We start from the raw sequence: 15,584 nt of genomic DNA on the forward strand, positions 1-15,584 counted from the left end.
GGAGAGGGTACCCAGCCCTGGTTGTGTCTGTCATGTTAGGTGCTGGGAAGAAGTACTCAACCTTTTTCAGGAAACTCAAGATCTGAGGGGAAATAGCAAGAGAGGTTGCCATAATGACTGGATTGGATGGCTAAGGTAAGGAGCAGGATGGGCAAATAGCTAGACACCTGCATTGTAGCATCCAGGAGGCTGCTGTAGAGTACCACAAACTGACCAGCCTTAACTACATGCAGTGGTGGTGGTGGCGCACACCTTTAATCCCAGGACTTGGGGGCCTAGGCAGGCGGATCTCTGAGTTCAAGGCCAGCCTGGTCTACAGAGCAAAGTTCCAGGACAGGCTCCCAAACTACAGAGAAACTCTGCCTCAAAAAGCAAAAAAAAAAAAAAAAAAAAAAAAGATGCTAGACTTGGTGCGCACTGTGATCCCAGTATTTGAGAGGAAGAGACAGGAGGATCCGGATTTCAGGTCACTCCTGGCTCTGTGGAGGCCAGGAACAGAAGCTGTCGGTGGGGTCTAAGAGCCTGGTGTCACCTTAGCAGGAACAGGAGCTGAGGAGAGCAGATGCTAATGGACTGGAGAGCCAGCAAGGCATGCAAGAAACTGTTTGCCCTGCCAAGGCCTGGGCTAAGGTCGGAGAGCCAGCGCTGGGCCTAGCGCCTTGAGTAGCATCTTGGCACATTGTGAGGGAAAGCCTCAGCATCATTGTGACCCGGTCACTCTCAGGGTCAGGCTGGCAGGCCAGTGGGCACTAGGGTTAGTAGATTGGGGTCCTAAGGGCCCTGGTGGCCCTAGGGACCGCCATGGCCATGGCTGAGAGGCCGCGGCCTGAGTGGGCCTCATATCAAAACCCCAACACCAACAACTGCCAGGACATGGGAAATTCCATCCTCCTGCTGCTGGGTCTCATCATCTGTATCAACATCGGCATCAACCTGGTGACCCTGGTCAGGGGTGGAGGGTGTGAATGGGGGTGGATGGGAGGCAGGCCTGGTTACAAGAATCTACTCGTGGTCACCATGTCCTCCTATACCTAGCTCTGGGGCCGTCTTCGCATCATCCTACACCAAATGTTCCATATCATTTGTGAGAAAGGTAAGGACAGCTGGGTTTGGGGCCTCTGAGCAGCAGAAACCAGGCTTCTCTCCCACCTGACCCTCAGTGGCTTCTTATGACTGAAGGGCGGCTTCTCTCTCAAAGCCCCACCCTCCCTCCCTGTAGAAGCCAGCCTCTCCAACAGCCTCACCTTTCCCCAATTCACAGAAACTACTAAATTATCCTCACCTGGGAGGCAGACCCAGCCCTCAAGGAAGCAGCCCTGCTCTGAAGTCCATCTTCGATGTACTATGGACCCTGTGAAAATGACAGTGACCCCGCCACCAACTCGTCGTCACCGCCGTAGGGCCTCTCCATCTCGCCGCGCCCGCCGCCCAGCACCTTGGGTCCCTGACGCTGACGATGAGAAGCCTCTGCATCAGCACCAGGAAATCTGCTCCCACCACTGGGATGGTCCTAAGGACTGGGAAGGTTTCCAACCCGTGCAGGAGATCTGGGATCCTTGGACTCAGGATGGTCTAGAGCAGTCTCCCCAGACCATCCGCTTCCAGGCACCAGTAGAGGGAAGGCCTCTCAAAAGAGAGATGCAATCAGAGCAGGGCCTAGAGGCCTATGTGTATACTGTGAACCCCCCACCTCCCAACCCAGAGGCACTGAGCCATAAAAACAATGGGGTGGGGCTGGGGACAGGTGCCGAGGGTGAACAAGGACAATGTCAGCCTCCCTCACAACCCTTCCTGGGTCCAGCGAACATCCCTGAGATACCCCAGCGCCATTCTTCGGGCCGAATAGTGTATGATGCCCGAGATGTGAGGCGCCGGCTCCGAGAACTGACCCGGGAGGTGGAGGCTTTGTCTCATTGTTACCCCTTGGTTTCTGGGTCCAGCACAGCTGAGGGGACAAGCCAGGATTGGGTGTATCGTTCCCTGAAGGGAAGATGACTGGGGGGAAAATAAAAAGGAGAGAAGAGGTGGTTTATGGTGGTCTGAGGAGCGGGTCTTCACAGTGCTCAGAATCCCTGGTTGCTAAGAGAATGACCTCCCTTGAAATAGCCTAAAGAGCCCTGGGAACCCTTCTCAACTTCTTGCCTTCATAGGCCCTGACCTGAGCCCTTCTCAAGGGCCTTCTTGACGCCAAGGCTCCCAACTGGCCTCTGCCCTGTTTTCTTTAGTGCCCAGAGAAGCCACCAAATCCAGCCAGATCCAAAGGCAGTTCTGAACTAGAGGAAAGGCCTCAGATCCCATGGCCCTAGCTGAGGTCTAGGGAGCCCAGGTTTAGGCTACAGATCCAGCAGAAGCAGGGGTCCCTCCAATGCTCTAGTTTCCTTGGGCAAGGGAGGGTTTCTAGGTTCTTACAACCTCCCAGGCAGAACCTGAAGATCCTGCAACCCTTGAGAATAGATTTAGAAGCAGGGGGTAAAATGACAGGGATACTCTCAAGAGACACCATCTCATCTCTTAGCCTTCTGTGGTTTTATGCCTCTCCATGTCACAAGTAAAGATGGGGGCTCAAGTCACCAAGAAACCTGCTTGTGGCCACAGATACTTAGGGTTTTCTATCCCACCTTCCCCATTCCTGCTGATGGATAAATTCCCATTGCAAATGAATCAGCCTACATTTTACCATGTGACCACTTCTGAATATTCCATCCACTGGACCAAAGAGAAAATGAACCCTGCCCTGCTCCCAGATGGCTGAGATTCTCCTATGCATGTGGACACAATCTTGGGAGCAAGAAACCATGCGAGCCCAGGCTGGAGGGGATGGACATCCTGGAATGGGAGCATATTTTCTGTGAGTCACCCTGTTTTTCTGTTTGCATCCAACTGGAGCTACTGAAGTTCAGTGATAGCACAAGGCTGTAATCCCGGTTCTCAGGAGGCTGAGGCAGGAGGATAACTGCAAGTTCAAAACTAGACAGGTTTACCTCCCTCATCAGCTCGAAGGGCAATCAGGGTTCCCTGACCTGTGGGAAGTCCAAGAAGGGGGAGGGAAATGGGAGGCGGTGGCGGGGAGGAGACAGAAATCTTTAATAAATAAATAAATTAAAAAAAAAACTAGACAGGTTTACATACCCAGGTGTAGGCTAGATGGGGCTACAATAGCAAGATGCCATATCAGCAAAACAAAAAAACTCCAAGCAAAATGGTATTGATTATTTCCAGTTAATTTTATTCTGTGGGGACACAGTAAGCAAGTGCTGTGTATTCGGAGACCGTAGAAAACACCTTTCCTCCATTTCTGCTGAATAGTTTGCTGTATAAAACATTCTTGGCAGATGGAAGCAGGAATATCAAGGAGTTCAAGAATGTCCTTAACTACGTAGATTGCCAAGGTCACCCTTGCTTACACACGACCCTGGACCCTATCTCAAAACAACACAGAAAATGATTTGTTGGCAGGGTGTAGATGGTGCGTGTCTGTAATCCCAGCACTCTGGAGGCCAAGGCAGGATGCTTCTTACAAGTTCCAGGCCAGGGAGGATTACATAAGACCCTATTTTATCTTTTTGAGACAGGGGTCCTTGGCTGGCCTGGAAGTCACTGGAAGGTCATGGTTGGTCTAGAACTTAAAGAATCTGCCCTGTCTCTGCCTCTGGAGTGCTAGAGTTAATGGCATGTGCCACGCCATACCTGGCCCTCTTTTTTTTTAATTAGATGTCTATATGAGGGCAGGTGTGTGGCACTTGAGTGCAGTTGCCAGTGTAGTCCAGAAGAGGGTGTTCGATCCTCTGGAACCAAAGTTCTAAGTACTTGTGAGCCACCCAACCTGGATAGCGGGAACTGAACTTGGGTCCTCTGCGAGAGCAGTATGCCCGCTGAACTGCTGAGCCATCTCTCTATCTCTTGCTAGATTTTATCATTAAAACAAACAAAAACCCCCGCACTTGCAGTCAGGGTGCTACTTTCATAGATAAATGACTGTTAACCTAGCTTACATGAAAGACTGCTCCTCATATCAACAGTTACATCTATCTTATGCTTTGTTAACTTTGTGAACTGTTTAATGTTTTTCTAGAGCTGAGTAAACATGTCTGGAAGTACTTCACTAACGTGTGTGTGTGTGTGTGTGTGTGTGTGTGTGTGTGTGATCGAGATAGTATCACGAGTTCCAGGATGGCCTGGAACTAGACCTTGCCTCAGCCACTCCAGCAACCAGGACTGACAGCCCTCTCAACCCAGGCATGAACTGAGACATATCAACAGGCTACGTATGCTGCCATGTCTCAGAAGAGACATGGATATCTTGGCCCTGTGAAGACTGTCTCATGACTGTAGTAGCTACCATACTTTCTGATCAGAAGCCAGATGTGGGGTGAAGAGTGGAGGCGGAGCAGTCTGACCTCAAGTGCAGCAGGGTCCTGTTCTATCAGACGGAGGGCAAGGATAAGCATTGTCGTGTATGGAGTCAGACCAATGAATAAAAGAGCTTCTGTCTCTCCATTATGACTCTAACCTGCCTCATTATGACCTGGCTCCCTCTCCCAGATAGTAAGCATCTCTCGGTACTGGCATGAATACAGTGTGGGTTGGGCTGGGTGGGGGGGGTGGTGGCCCAGGTGGCCTTCGGACCCCCCCACCATGGAAAACCAACTGTGGCAGGGCACGTTGGGGTGCTGCAATCAATACCAAGAAAGCTCCCAGGATGCTGAGGACATCCTATTCCTGCTGCTGGGTCTCATCATTCTTGTCAACATCAGCATCAACGTGACAACTGTGGTCAGTGATTACTGGGGCTCACCCATAGGGATGAAGAAAGCTGGCTTCGCTTGCAGAAATGGGGGGGGCTTGTTAGGAATGGAGACGGTATTAGAAAGCCGGTCTTCATTCCCATCTCCCCACCAACCCCAGGTGTGGCATGGGATCCAGAATGCCTTAGACAAGATGATCTGTTGGATGTGTAAGAGAAGTAAGTGTGCTAGACCACAGAGCCACACACACTCAGATCCTAAAAAATCAGGCCCACTGTTCTTAACCCTGAACTTTTTGGCTCTTGTCTGTAGCAGATGAAGTCCAGGCTACCGAATGTGCACCCACAGAGCCCCCAGCCAACGTCCAGGACGTCCACATCCATTGTGTTCTGGACCCTGTACAAGTGAAGATGGCACAACCCACACACTGCTCCTCTTCCTCCTACCACTATCTCCGTCAGCGCTATAGCAGCAGGCGCCGGCGGCGCTGCCGCAGTCGCCGTCACCAGCAGGGCAGCCACAACCGCTACCCACAGGGCCGCCACAGCCACCAGCAGAGGTTTCCAAACAACAGGCAGCTCGCCCGTGGCTGCCCACCCTTCCGTAAACAACCTCAAAGCCATAAGCCGTCACAGCCGAGGCCACTGCCCTTTTTTGACCTGGAAGACCGGGATTCCCTTCCGGAGGATGACCAGTCCTGTCCGCATCCCAAACACCCGCACAGGGGCTGGCGAGGTTTTTATAAGCCAATAGGTCGGGCCTCCAATGTGGGACTGTGGGGCCGCCAGGGCGGAATCCTGGCCAGCCTCCCGCTACCCTCTCTCTACCTGTCACCGGAGCTGCGCCGCTTGCCCAAGCGGGTAGAGGCCAAGTCAGAACTGAGGCTACAGGCTTTCGGTCCCCGTTACTCACAGTCCCGGATTTGGGGTAACGTGGAAGCTGAGCAGTGGGCCTCCTCGCCACCACCTGCCCGCCGGCTGCTTCCTAGCCCCTCCTGGGTCACTGTGGGCTACAGCCCTTTCCCTTCAAGGGGCCACATACCGCCTGATGCGTGGGATCAGCGACGGCGTAGGGTAGAAGGCTCTGAGGCACCACCGGCCTTTGCATGCAGGAACCCCAGGCCAGAGGCCCAGGGGTACCGGGAGCACAACTCCCCACAGGCCCACCGGCAGAACTTCCCTAGCTATACTCACAGCCAACCCACCTACAGCCCACCGCAGTCCTTAGGACACATGGGTTACAGCTCCAGGGAATCTCATGAGGTCCGCAGGCGGGCAGCTGACTGGACTGAGGTTTTCCCCTCGAGGCATCCGCTGACCACTTCCACCTCCCTCACAGTATTGGGCGAGGCTTCATACCAAAGGGCTCCAGCTGCCGGGTCGGGCTTGATGATGCCTCACTCCTCCCAGCCCTTGCCTGAAGTGCAGGCTTCCGATCCAGCCCCACCTCCAACCACCTTTGTTCCGCTCAGTCGGAATCCAGGTGGCAATGCCAGCTACCAGGTGTATGACAGCCTGGAGCTGAAGAGGCAGGTGCAGGAGAGCAGAGGGCGGGCCAGCTCCCTGCCACCACCTTCCACCTCAGCTTCAAGGCCCTCTCTGCACAAAAGTCGGACAGGGAAACTTAACTGACCAGCAGGTGAATGCGAGCAGCAGAGCAGGGCACGGAGAAAGGAATAAAGAGGAGTCGGGAAACCCTTGTCATCTGTGGTTTGGAAATAGCCCTTCTCTCATCAGCCAGGGATTCCTGTTAAGAGAAGCCAGTCTCCCCTGGGCAGTCTCCTGTAGCTCAAGGGGCCATAATCCTGCCAGTGGGCCCCTCTTGGTCCTGTCTGCAAAGTCTGAAGCTGTAAACTGCGAAGCCCAGGTCTGCAGAGCTCCCACTGGGTTTTAGTTCTTCTGCTTCCCAAAAGAGACAGACTCAGTTCTGTTCAAGAAACAGGGACTCGCCGGGCGGTGGTGGCGCACGCCTTTAATCCCAGCACTTGGGAGGCAGAGGCAGGCGGATCTCTGTGAGTTCGAGACCAGCCTGGTCTACAAGAGCTAGTTCCAGGACAGGCTTCAAAACCACAGAGAAACCCTGTCTCAAAAAAACCAAAAAAAAAAAAAAAAAAAAAAAAGAAACAGGGACTCGAGCTGGGCGGTGGTGGCACACGCCTTTAATCCCAGCACTCGGGAGGCAGAGGCAGGCGGATCTCTGTGAGTTTGAGGCCAGCCTGGTCTACAAGAGCTAGGTCCAGGACAGCCTCCAAAGCTACAGAGAAACCCTGTTTCAAAAAACAAACAAAAAAAACCCAGAAAAACAAAACAAAACAAACAACAACAATAATAAAAGGATAGTAGAATGCAAGAAACTGGGACCAGGGCTTGGTAAAGGTGGCTCTTTGGTTGAGTACTTGCCACTTTTGCAGAGGACCTGGATTCAGTGTCCAGTGCCCACGTGTGACTCACAACCATTTGTAATTCCAGTTCCAGGGGGTCCCGATGTCCTCTTCTGACCTCCATGTATACCAGGCAAAATGTGACACACATATATACAGTCAAAACACTCATATACATAAAATAAAATTGGGGGGAGGGAAGGGAGAAAAAGAGACTGAGGTCAGACATCTGGCAGATAATAGCTGGGCTGGAGAGATGGTTCAGTGGTTTAAGAGTTCTGGCTGCTCTTCCAGAGGTCCTGGGTTCAATTCTCAGCAACCACATGGCAGCTCATAACTGTCTAACTCCTGTTCCAGGGGACCTGACACCCTCACACAGACATATGTGCAGGCAAAATACCGATGTACACCAAATTAAAAAAATAAAAAATAAAGCGTGAGGCCAAGCACAGGAAGACGACCAAGGCTCTAGACTCAGCCAGGGCTTCCCAGTCTTGAGAGACCAAGGGCTGAGACTCTGGGCTTCTACTGCAGGAGGGATGACCTCAGCTCGCTGTGGGGGGATAGTTAATAAAATGGAGGGGTGCTGACCTATAGGTTTAGGTTGCTAGGACCTGGTTACTAGGGAGCTTCATCCTGGACCCTTCTCTTCCACCGTCCCATTGTGATCCCAACCACCTGCTCCATTATGATGTAGGCCTTCTCCCTCCCTCACTAGGGAAGTCTGCTTCCTAGTATGTGGGGGCCATGGGGCCCAGGTAGTCCTAGGACCCCAGGTCATGGGTGAACAAGTCTACCACGGAGCCCAACCATGCTCTGGCACCAACCTCAGGAGATGCCAAGATTTAGGAGATTCAATTCTGCTGATTCTGGGCAGCTTCATCTTGCTCAACGTGGGAATCAATGTGGTGACTCTGGTCAGGGAAGGGTCTAGGCACCAGGTGGAGGGGGCAGGGTCTGGGCATCAGGTAGAGGGGGCAGGGTCTGGGCATCGGGGTGGAGGGGGGCAAGTTCTGGGCAGCAGGTGGAGGAGGCAGGGTCTGGGCATCAAGTGGAGGGGGCAGGGTCTGGGCATCAGGTGGAGGAGGCAGGGTCTGGGCATCGGGGTGGAGGGGGCAGGGTCTGGGCATCAGGTGGAGGGGGCAGGGTCTGGGCATCGGGGTGGAGGGGGCAGGGTCTGGTATCAGGTGGAGGGGCAGGGTCTGGGCATGGGGTGGAGGGGGCAGGGTCTGGACAGCAGGTAGAGGGGCTCTGGGCTTCCTTTGCTTGTTTGTTTTGAGACAAAGTCTCACTATGTGGCTCAATTTGAATTCCAAACTTAAGGATTAAGATCTCCTTGCCTCAGTCTCCTGAGTGCTGTCATTACAGGTGTGTGCCACCATGCTTAGCCTGAGATCTGGGGTGTTCGAGGGGCTAAAGTGGAAGGGCTGCTAGGATACGGTCAGACAAATGTCAGCCTTCGGGGCTTGCCTCACTTCTGGGCTCTCCTTCCTCTGCTTCCCTCAGCTCTGGAAGCATCTGAAGAACTCACTGCGGATTCTTTTCCATCACTTTTTCCCCAAAGGTGAGTGGGCGCCTGCGTGGTCTCCCGGGTATGTGGCTTGTCCCCTTTGCTACAGTCCCAGTTCCCACCGGGTACCTGTCTTTCCCTGCAGACAAACTAGCCGCTGGTCTGAGCAGCCGCCCCATGTACATGCGCTGCATCACGGACCCCAAGAACCTGTGCTCAAGGATGCCTTCCCGATTTCATGGCCCCGGTTTCCTCCTGGGGCGTCTCAGTCACTTGGACTCTTGGATACCAGACACAAATGACGAGAACGTTTCTAGGTGCTGCTGGATGCCACCACAGTGTGGACATGGCAGAGCTCCTACAGAAGATCCGTGGGAACTGTGGAAAGAGGAACTGATGGGAGCTGGGGAAGCCCCTCAGGCCACAGTCATGAAGACTCAGGCGTCTTTGTTTTTCAGGTCAGAGGTTTCTCCCCAGATTCCAAAGATATGCCAGCTGAACACGAACATACTTCCACCTTCCTCACCCCAGGAGAACAAGACTAAGTCAGATGACAGCCCACCCCACACTCTGGCCCAGGCCCTAACCACTTCCTCAACCAACTCTCAACAGCTCCCCTCCACTCAGTCCCAGACTCAGCCTTCAGAACACACTCAGTTAAGGGCACAGGGCCTTGAGTATACCTCAGCCCAGACCCCACCAGCCCACACGCCAGATTTTACCTCAGCTCCTATCCCAGCCCTCAGTGGAGGCCCAATACCAGCCAAGGCTTTACCCCCAGCCCCCACCCTGTCCTATCCCCCAGTCCAGGCCCCAACCCATAGTAAAACCCATACCTTCGATCAGGCCCAGTCCCAGATCCTGCCCCCTATCACACTCCAGGGGCCAGCCCACAACCCCAAGCAAACCTCAACCCACACATCACCTCAACTCCCAATCCAGGCTCCTACTGATGCTTCCTTCCAATCCCAAGGCCACGACCCAGTCCAAATTCTAGTATACACCTTGACCCACCCCCACGCTGAAGGACCTGAGCAAACATCTCCAGCCTCAGCACATGGGCCATCCCATTCCCTACTTCCCTCATGTGCCCATACCCCAGGGCCTAGCCCAACCTCTGCCCCAGCCCCTTGTGGTCTGGCCCCTGTCCCAGTCTGTGCCCCAGATCCTGCTCAAGCGCTGTCTATGACCATGACGACTACCCAAGCCTCTGCTCAAGTCCCTGTCACCACCTCTACCCCTACCCTACCTCCTGTTCCTTCTACGCTGACTTCCTTTTACCCCCACCTCTCCACTGGCCATACCGTTTATGATGCTCGCCGAGTAAAGCAGAACGTCTCCTGTAAGTACAGCTCGAGGTGTTTCAGGAAGGACTTGAACATCTCCAGGCCCCACAAAGTGAAGGGTCTGGTAAATTCTGGCACTGCTGAACAAGCACAAAAGCAGTATGGGGAAGACAGTGCTGAGCCTCCCGCCGGCTCTATACTTGGTTACATGGAGCTGGGGGACATGGAACGGAAGATCTCAGACAATGCCAAAGATAAGTTCTCCCAGCCCAAGACCTTCCCTTTCTGCAGCTTTCATCCTTGCTGCTCTGAGAGCCAAGGCAGAGACTCCCAGGCGCCAGTCTACCCCAAGTTCCTGGTCTACACACAGGATGACACTCCTTCTAAGCCTTGTTTTCATTCTCCAAGCACTGCTCAGTACAAACTGCCCCCCACACCCTCACCGTGTACTCTTGCTCTGCCCCTTGTTTCTCCCAGAACGTTTGTGCTTCCTCAATCTACCCTTCAGAAGCCCCCCAACCCAGTGCAAACCCCTGCCTTTCTCTCAGCATCCAAGTCTCCTCAGGCTGTTCACTTCTCTATCCCTCCTCAGTTCTCCACTATTTCTCAAACCTTAGTCCAACCCCTAAACCCTGAGAATCAAAACTTTAACCAAGACTTTGGCCTTCAAACAACCCCAACCCTTGTCAACGATTCTGGAGTTCCCAGGAACTCAAGTCTTACCCAAGATCCAGGACTCCAGAAGAATCCAAGCCTTAACAAAGATCCAGGACTCCAGAAGAACCCAAGCCTTAACAAAGATCCAAGACTCCAGAAGAACCCAAGCCTTAACAAAGATCCAGGACTCCAGAAGAACCCAAGCCTTAACAAAGATCCAAGACTCCAGAAGAACCCAAGCCTTAACAAAGATCCAGGACTCCAGAAGAACCCAAGCCTTAACAAAGATCCAGGACTCCAGAAGAACCCAAGCCTTAACAAAGATCCAGGACTCCAGAAGAACCCAAGCCTTAACAAAGATCCAGGACTCCAGAAGAACCCAAACCTTAACAAAGATCCAGGACTCCAGAAGAACCCAACCTTTGCCCCAAATCCAGAACACCACAAGAACCCAGGCCTTGCCTCAAATCCAGGAATCCAGAAGAACCCAGATCTTGCCCCAAATTCAGGACTCCAGAAGAACCCAGGCCTTTTCCCAAATCCAGGAATCCAGAAGAACCCAGCCTTTGCCCAAAATCCAGAACACCAGAAGAACCCAAGCCTTGCCCCAAATCCATGCCTCCACAAGAACTCAGGTTACTATAAGCTTCCAGGCTGTGTTCAAGAGTCTTACCTCTGCATGAATCCAAGCAGTTCCCAAGATGCTTGCCTTCAAAAGAATCTAGCTATCACTCAAGATTTCGGCCTAAGGAGTTCAGATGCTGGTGTTCTTAGGAACTTAGGTTTCCTGCAGCCTTCCAGCCTCCACAGGAATATAATATTCAATCAAACATCTGCTCCGAGGACTTTGAGTTTTATGCAAGACTCTGTCATCTACAGAAATGTTGCGTTTAACCAAGACACTGTAATCAACAAAAATAAAGGTGTCTCCCTAGTAACTGACCAAAAGAGGCCAGACCCCCTTCAAGATTCTGGAGGTAACAATGGTTTAGGAAATGTGCAACATCCAGGAGTCTGCAGGAGTGTAAACCTGACTCAAGACACTAGACCACAGAAGATCCCGAGCCATACCCAAGACCCTGAAATTAATAAAAACTCTGGACCTATCCAAGAATCTAGTTCCCCCAAGAGCCCAGGTCTTGTCCAAACCTCTTGCCTCCATAAGAGCTCAGGTCTCACACAAGACTCAGGAGACAATAAGAATTTAAGCCTTACCCAGGGTCCTGGAATCTACAGAGTCCCAGCTCTAAACCAAGACACTGGCTCCCACAACAGTCTTGGCCTAATCAATGTCACCACAGCAGAAAAACGATCAGACCTTAACCAAGATGTTGGCGTTTACAGTTCAGAATACGGCCAAGATCCTAACCTTCAGGAGTACCCAGCAATTGATCAAGATTCTGGCTGTCAGCAGGACCCAGCACTTGGCCAAGGCTCTGGCTTCAAGACTCCAGGCCTTACCCAGAAAGCTGGCCTCTGTAAGGACTCAGGCCTTATCCCAGACTCTGGCCTCAACAAAAAAACAAGCTTTGCTCCAGGTACTGATTCTGCCCAAGTCTTGGGCCCATTTCAAACACTAAAACTGACATCTTCCCCAGTGGAATCCCTTGAAGGTAAGGTGACTTCTCAGAAGGACATTACAGAGCAGCATGTGCCCTGCACTTCTGTCCCAGTCAACCAAAGCTCCTGCCCTTCCAAGGACCAAGTGCTCTCCCCTGACCTGAAAACTTTTTCAGAGGTCCCTGTCCTGATTGAGCTACAGCCTCCCTCCCGACGGCTAGATAGCCAAGACTGGGTATACCACACCGTAGACACAGCTGTTTCGACCTGTCAGAAGTATCGCCAGATGTCTGTACCTCCCCAACTCGGCCAGAAGTCCCATTGCCCTGGACCAGGCACCCGGACAGGTCACGTGGTCTTTGATGCCCGCCAGAAACAGTTAGTAACTAGCAGGGAAAAGTGCGAAGCTCTGTCTCCTAGGCGCCCTCGTCCAGAAGCACCCCAAAACTCAGAGGCAACCCAGAAGGAATGGGGATATCAAAATGTGATGAGGACCTTGGACAATGAGGGGGCAAATACGCATCAGAAATAAAGAGGCAAGAGAAGCATTCTGTGGTTGTTTGAGGCTCTCCATCCCAGTGCTACCACTTCCATCGGCCGTCCTCATCTTAGAGACACGGATTGCATGCCTTTGCTTCCTCCACAGCTCCGTTGTCTTCCAGGCTCAAGAGCTGTGTGTCAGGAACAAAGATAGTAGCCACTATTCAAATGTAACTGTTAGGATGTCAATTAAAATTTAAAATTCTCACCAAGTGTGTTGCACACCTTGGTGAATGGAGGCAGGAGGTTTAGGAGTTCAAAGACATCTGAAGCCATATAATGATGTCAAGATCAACATGGGTTACTTGAAATCCTGTCTCAAAAATTAAAAAAAAAAAAAGATTCTGAGAGGACTGGAGAGACAGCCATCTGTAATTCACAGCATTCACCTGGTGGCTCGCAGTAGTCTGTAACTCCAGTTCCAGGGCCTCAATGCCATCTCATCATCTGGTCTCTGTGAGCACTGCACACATGGTACACAGATATATATGCAGACAATTACCCACACATAAAAAATTGAATTTAAGATGGGCATAGCGGTGAATGCCTTTAATCCCAGCACTCAGGAGGCAGAGGTAGGTGGATCTCCGTGGGTTCAAGACCAGCCTGGTCTACACGGCTACATGGACTCAGTCTCCAAAATATATGAGCTGGGTAGGGTGTGCATGCCTGTAAGATCAGAATGCAGAAGACCAAGGCAAGGTTATTTCCAGGTTGAGTCCACATAGAACTACATAGCAAGAGCCTGTGGCAAAAGACAAAAACAATTCCCATTCTCTTCTTCAGTGCCTACATTTTTAAGTTCTGACAGCTACAGACTCAGGACATTTCTATTATAGAAAATTTTTTTTAATTTTATTTTATTGGTGTTTTAGCCTATATGTATATCTGTGTGAGGTTCCTGGATCCTGGAGTCACAGACAGTTGTGAGCTGCCATGTGGGTGCTGGGAATTGAACCCCAGTCCTCTAGGAGAGCAGTCAGTACTCTTACCCATTGAGCCATCTCTCCAGCCCCAGGAAAAAAATTTAAGACAGGTTTTTGCTATGTAGCCCAGGCTAGCTATGAACTCATTCTATAGGCTATGCTGGCCTCACAACCATGGACCTGCAACCCAGGTAGCCTTAGCGTCGTGAGTGCTGAATTATAGGCATGCACCACCACTATGCCTGGCTTTTTTACAGGAGAAGGGAGGTACTGTCTTGTCTCTCTGTCTCTGTCTCTGTCTCTGTCTCTCTCTCTCTCTCTCTCTCTCTCTCTCTCACACACACACACACACACACACTGTAGCTTGGGTTATCCTGATGTTCACTCTGTTGTGTAACTTGCCTCTTGACGAGGGTACATAGGAGACAGGGTTTCACAATTTCCCCTGCCAGTTACTGTTTCTGGCGGGAATCAAAGACCACATGGCCTATCCAGGTGCCTGGTCCAGGCCAGCAGAGCTTCCAGCTGGTTTTGGGAGGCAAAGACATCTGGTGATACTTCTGACTCGCCAATGGCGATACTTCTGACTTGCTGAAGGGACTGTCCCTATAAGTGCAGGCTGGTCTCAGATTGGAGGCAAACCTCTCCTGCCTCAACTTTCTGAGCATTAGAATTATGGATATGAGCCACCACACTTGAGGGCTTTTCTTTAAAGACTGGACATGGTGGTGTGTGTAACCTCAGAACTTGGTAGGTAGAGGCAGGAGAGTTAGGCATTCAAGGTCAACCACGACACATAGTAAAGGACAACCTGAACTTCATGAGACCCTGTCTCAGTAAAAAGGCATGGGGTCTGAAGAGAGGACTCAGAGGGTCAAGGCACTGGCTGCTAAGCCTGATGTGAGTTTGATCCCTGGGTAGAAAGAAATAATCAGTTACTATAAGAGGTCCTTTGAGCTCTTCACGCGGTTATGCCATGGTATATCAACGCGCATGTGCACAGACACACAAAATAAAAATGTAATTAGGGGAAAGGGGAAGCAAGCTGCAGTGGTGGCACACGGCTTTAATCCCAGCGGATCTCTGTGAGTTCGAGGCCAGCCTGGGCTACAGAGTGAGTGCCAGGACAGCCAGGGCTACACAAAGAAGCCCTGTCTCCAAAAAGAAGAAAACAAGGAGGAAAAAAAGAGAAGAAGGAAGGAAGGAAGGAAGGAAGGAAGGAAGGAAGGAAGGGAAGGAAGGAAGGGAAGGAAGGAAGGAAACAAGAGAAAGAGGGAGGATGGCCAGATGGCTGAGTGGGCAGAGCAGTCAAATCTGATCACTTGAGTTTTTTTTTTTAAAGGTCTTGTCTTTGTCTTTTTTAATATTTATTTATTTATTTATTATGTATACAATATTCTGTCTGTGTATATGCCTGCAGGCCAGAAGAGGGCACCAGACCTCATTCCAGATGGTTGTGAGCCACCATGTGGTTGCTGGGAATTGAACTCAGGACCTTTGGAAGAGCAGACAATGCTCTTAACCACTGAGCCATCTCTCCAGCCCTGATCACTTGAGTTTGATCCCTGGGATATTCATGCTGGAAAGAGAGGACCGATTTCCACAAGTCTTTTGACCTCCACACACACTTGAGCACGTGCATACATGCACACACACACATGAGAAAGTTTAAAAATAAAAAATAAAAGGGAAGCCAGGCGATGGTGGCGCACGCCTTTAATCCCAGCACTCGGGAGGCAGAGGCAGGCGGATCTCTGTGAGTTCGAGGCCAGCCTGGTCTACAGAGCTAGTTCCAGCACAGGCTCCAAAGCCACAGAGAAACCCTGTCTCGAAAAACCAAAATAAATAAATAAATAAATAAATAATAATAATAAAATAAAATAAAAGGGAATTCTATTCTGTTAGAAAGTGATGCTTTAGAGTTCTCTTTAAAGAACATTTCATTCATTCCCAATATTTTTATTTATTTACTTTTTGTTT

At 51.3% G+C, this 15,584-nt stretch overlaps 3 protein-coding genes across 4 annotated transcripts; all 3 read left to right on the forward strand.

The window, feature by feature from the left end:
• The first annotated feature begins 472 nt into the window (after positions 1-472).
• Positions 473-2,192, forward strand: Spem1 (spermatid maturation 1). Its single transcript, XM_041665654.1, has one exon. The coding sequence runs from the start codon at positions 1,345-1,347 to the stop codon at positions 1,993-1,995; it is 651 nt and encodes a 216-aa protein (XP_041521588.1). The 5' UTR covers positions 473-1,344; the 3' UTR covers positions 1,996-2,192.
• A 2,443-nt stretch (positions 2,193-4,635) lies between these two features.
• On the forward strand, positions 4,636-6,376 carry Spem2 (SPEM family member 2). Of its 2 annotated transcripts, none has more exons than XM_041663991.1 (3): positions 4,636-4,773; positions 4,906-4,963; positions 5,058-6,376. In XM_041663991.1, exons 1-3 carry the CDS (start codon positions 4,636-4,638, stop codon positions 6,374-6,376), a joined length of 1,515 nt encoding a protein of 504 aa, XP_041519925.1. The 2 variants fall into 2 exon arrangements, with proteins under 2 accessions (XP_041519925.1, XP_041519926.1); XM_041663992.1 differs by having other exon boundaries at positions 5,061-6,376.
• A 1,528-nt stretch (positions 6,377-7,904) lies between these two features.
• Spem3 (SPEM family member 3) lies at positions 7,905-12,670 on the forward strand. The gene is made up of 4 exons (XM_041663996.1): positions 7,905-8,042; positions 8,632-8,687; positions 8,833-10,853; positions 11,214-12,670. Exons 1-4 carry the CDS (start codon positions 7,905-7,907, stop codon positions 12,668-12,670), a joined length of 3,672 nt encoding a protein of 1,223 aa, XP_041519930.1.
• Positions 12,671-15,584: the final 2,914 nt, after the last annotated feature.

The sequence above is a fragment of the Microtus oregoni genome, unplaced genomic scaffold (genome assembly GCF_018167655.1).
Source record: "Microtus oregoni isolate MIOR12 unplaced genomic scaffold, Mior012 000015F_ref0000493, whole genome shotgun sequence".
Taxonomy (NCBI): Eukaryota; Metazoa; Chordata; class Mammalia; order Rodentia; family Cricetidae; genus Microtus; species Microtus oregoni.

Coding starts and splice junctions, on each gene's coding strand:
- Spem2 (XM_041663991.1), top strand. CDS start 4,636: ATGGAAAACCAACTGTGGCAGGGCACGTTGGGGTGCTGCAATCAATAC. Junction 4,774..4,905: donor GCATCAACGTGACAACTGTG/GTCAGTGATTAC, acceptor CACCAACCCCAG/GTGTGGCATGGGATCCAGAA. Junction 4,964..5,057: donor CTGTTGGATGTGTAAGAGAA/GTAAGTGTGCTA, acceptor TCTTGTCTGTAG/CAGATGAAGTCCAGGCTACC.
- Spem1 (XM_041665654.1), top strand. CDS start 1,345: ATGGACCCTGTGAAAATGACAGTGACCCCGCCACCAACTCGTCGTCAC.
- Spem3 (XM_041663996.1), top strand. CDS start 7,905: ATGGGTGAACAAGTCTACCACGGAGCCCAACCATGCTCTGGCACCAAC. Junction 8,043..8,631: donor GAATCAATGTGGTGACTCTG/GTCAGGGAAGGG, acceptor TGCTTCCCTCAG/CTCTGGAAGCATCTGAAGAA. Junction 8,688..8,832: donor TTCCATCACTTTTTCCCCAA/AGGTGAGTGGGC, acceptor GCGCTGCATCAC/GGACCCCAAGAACCTGTGCT.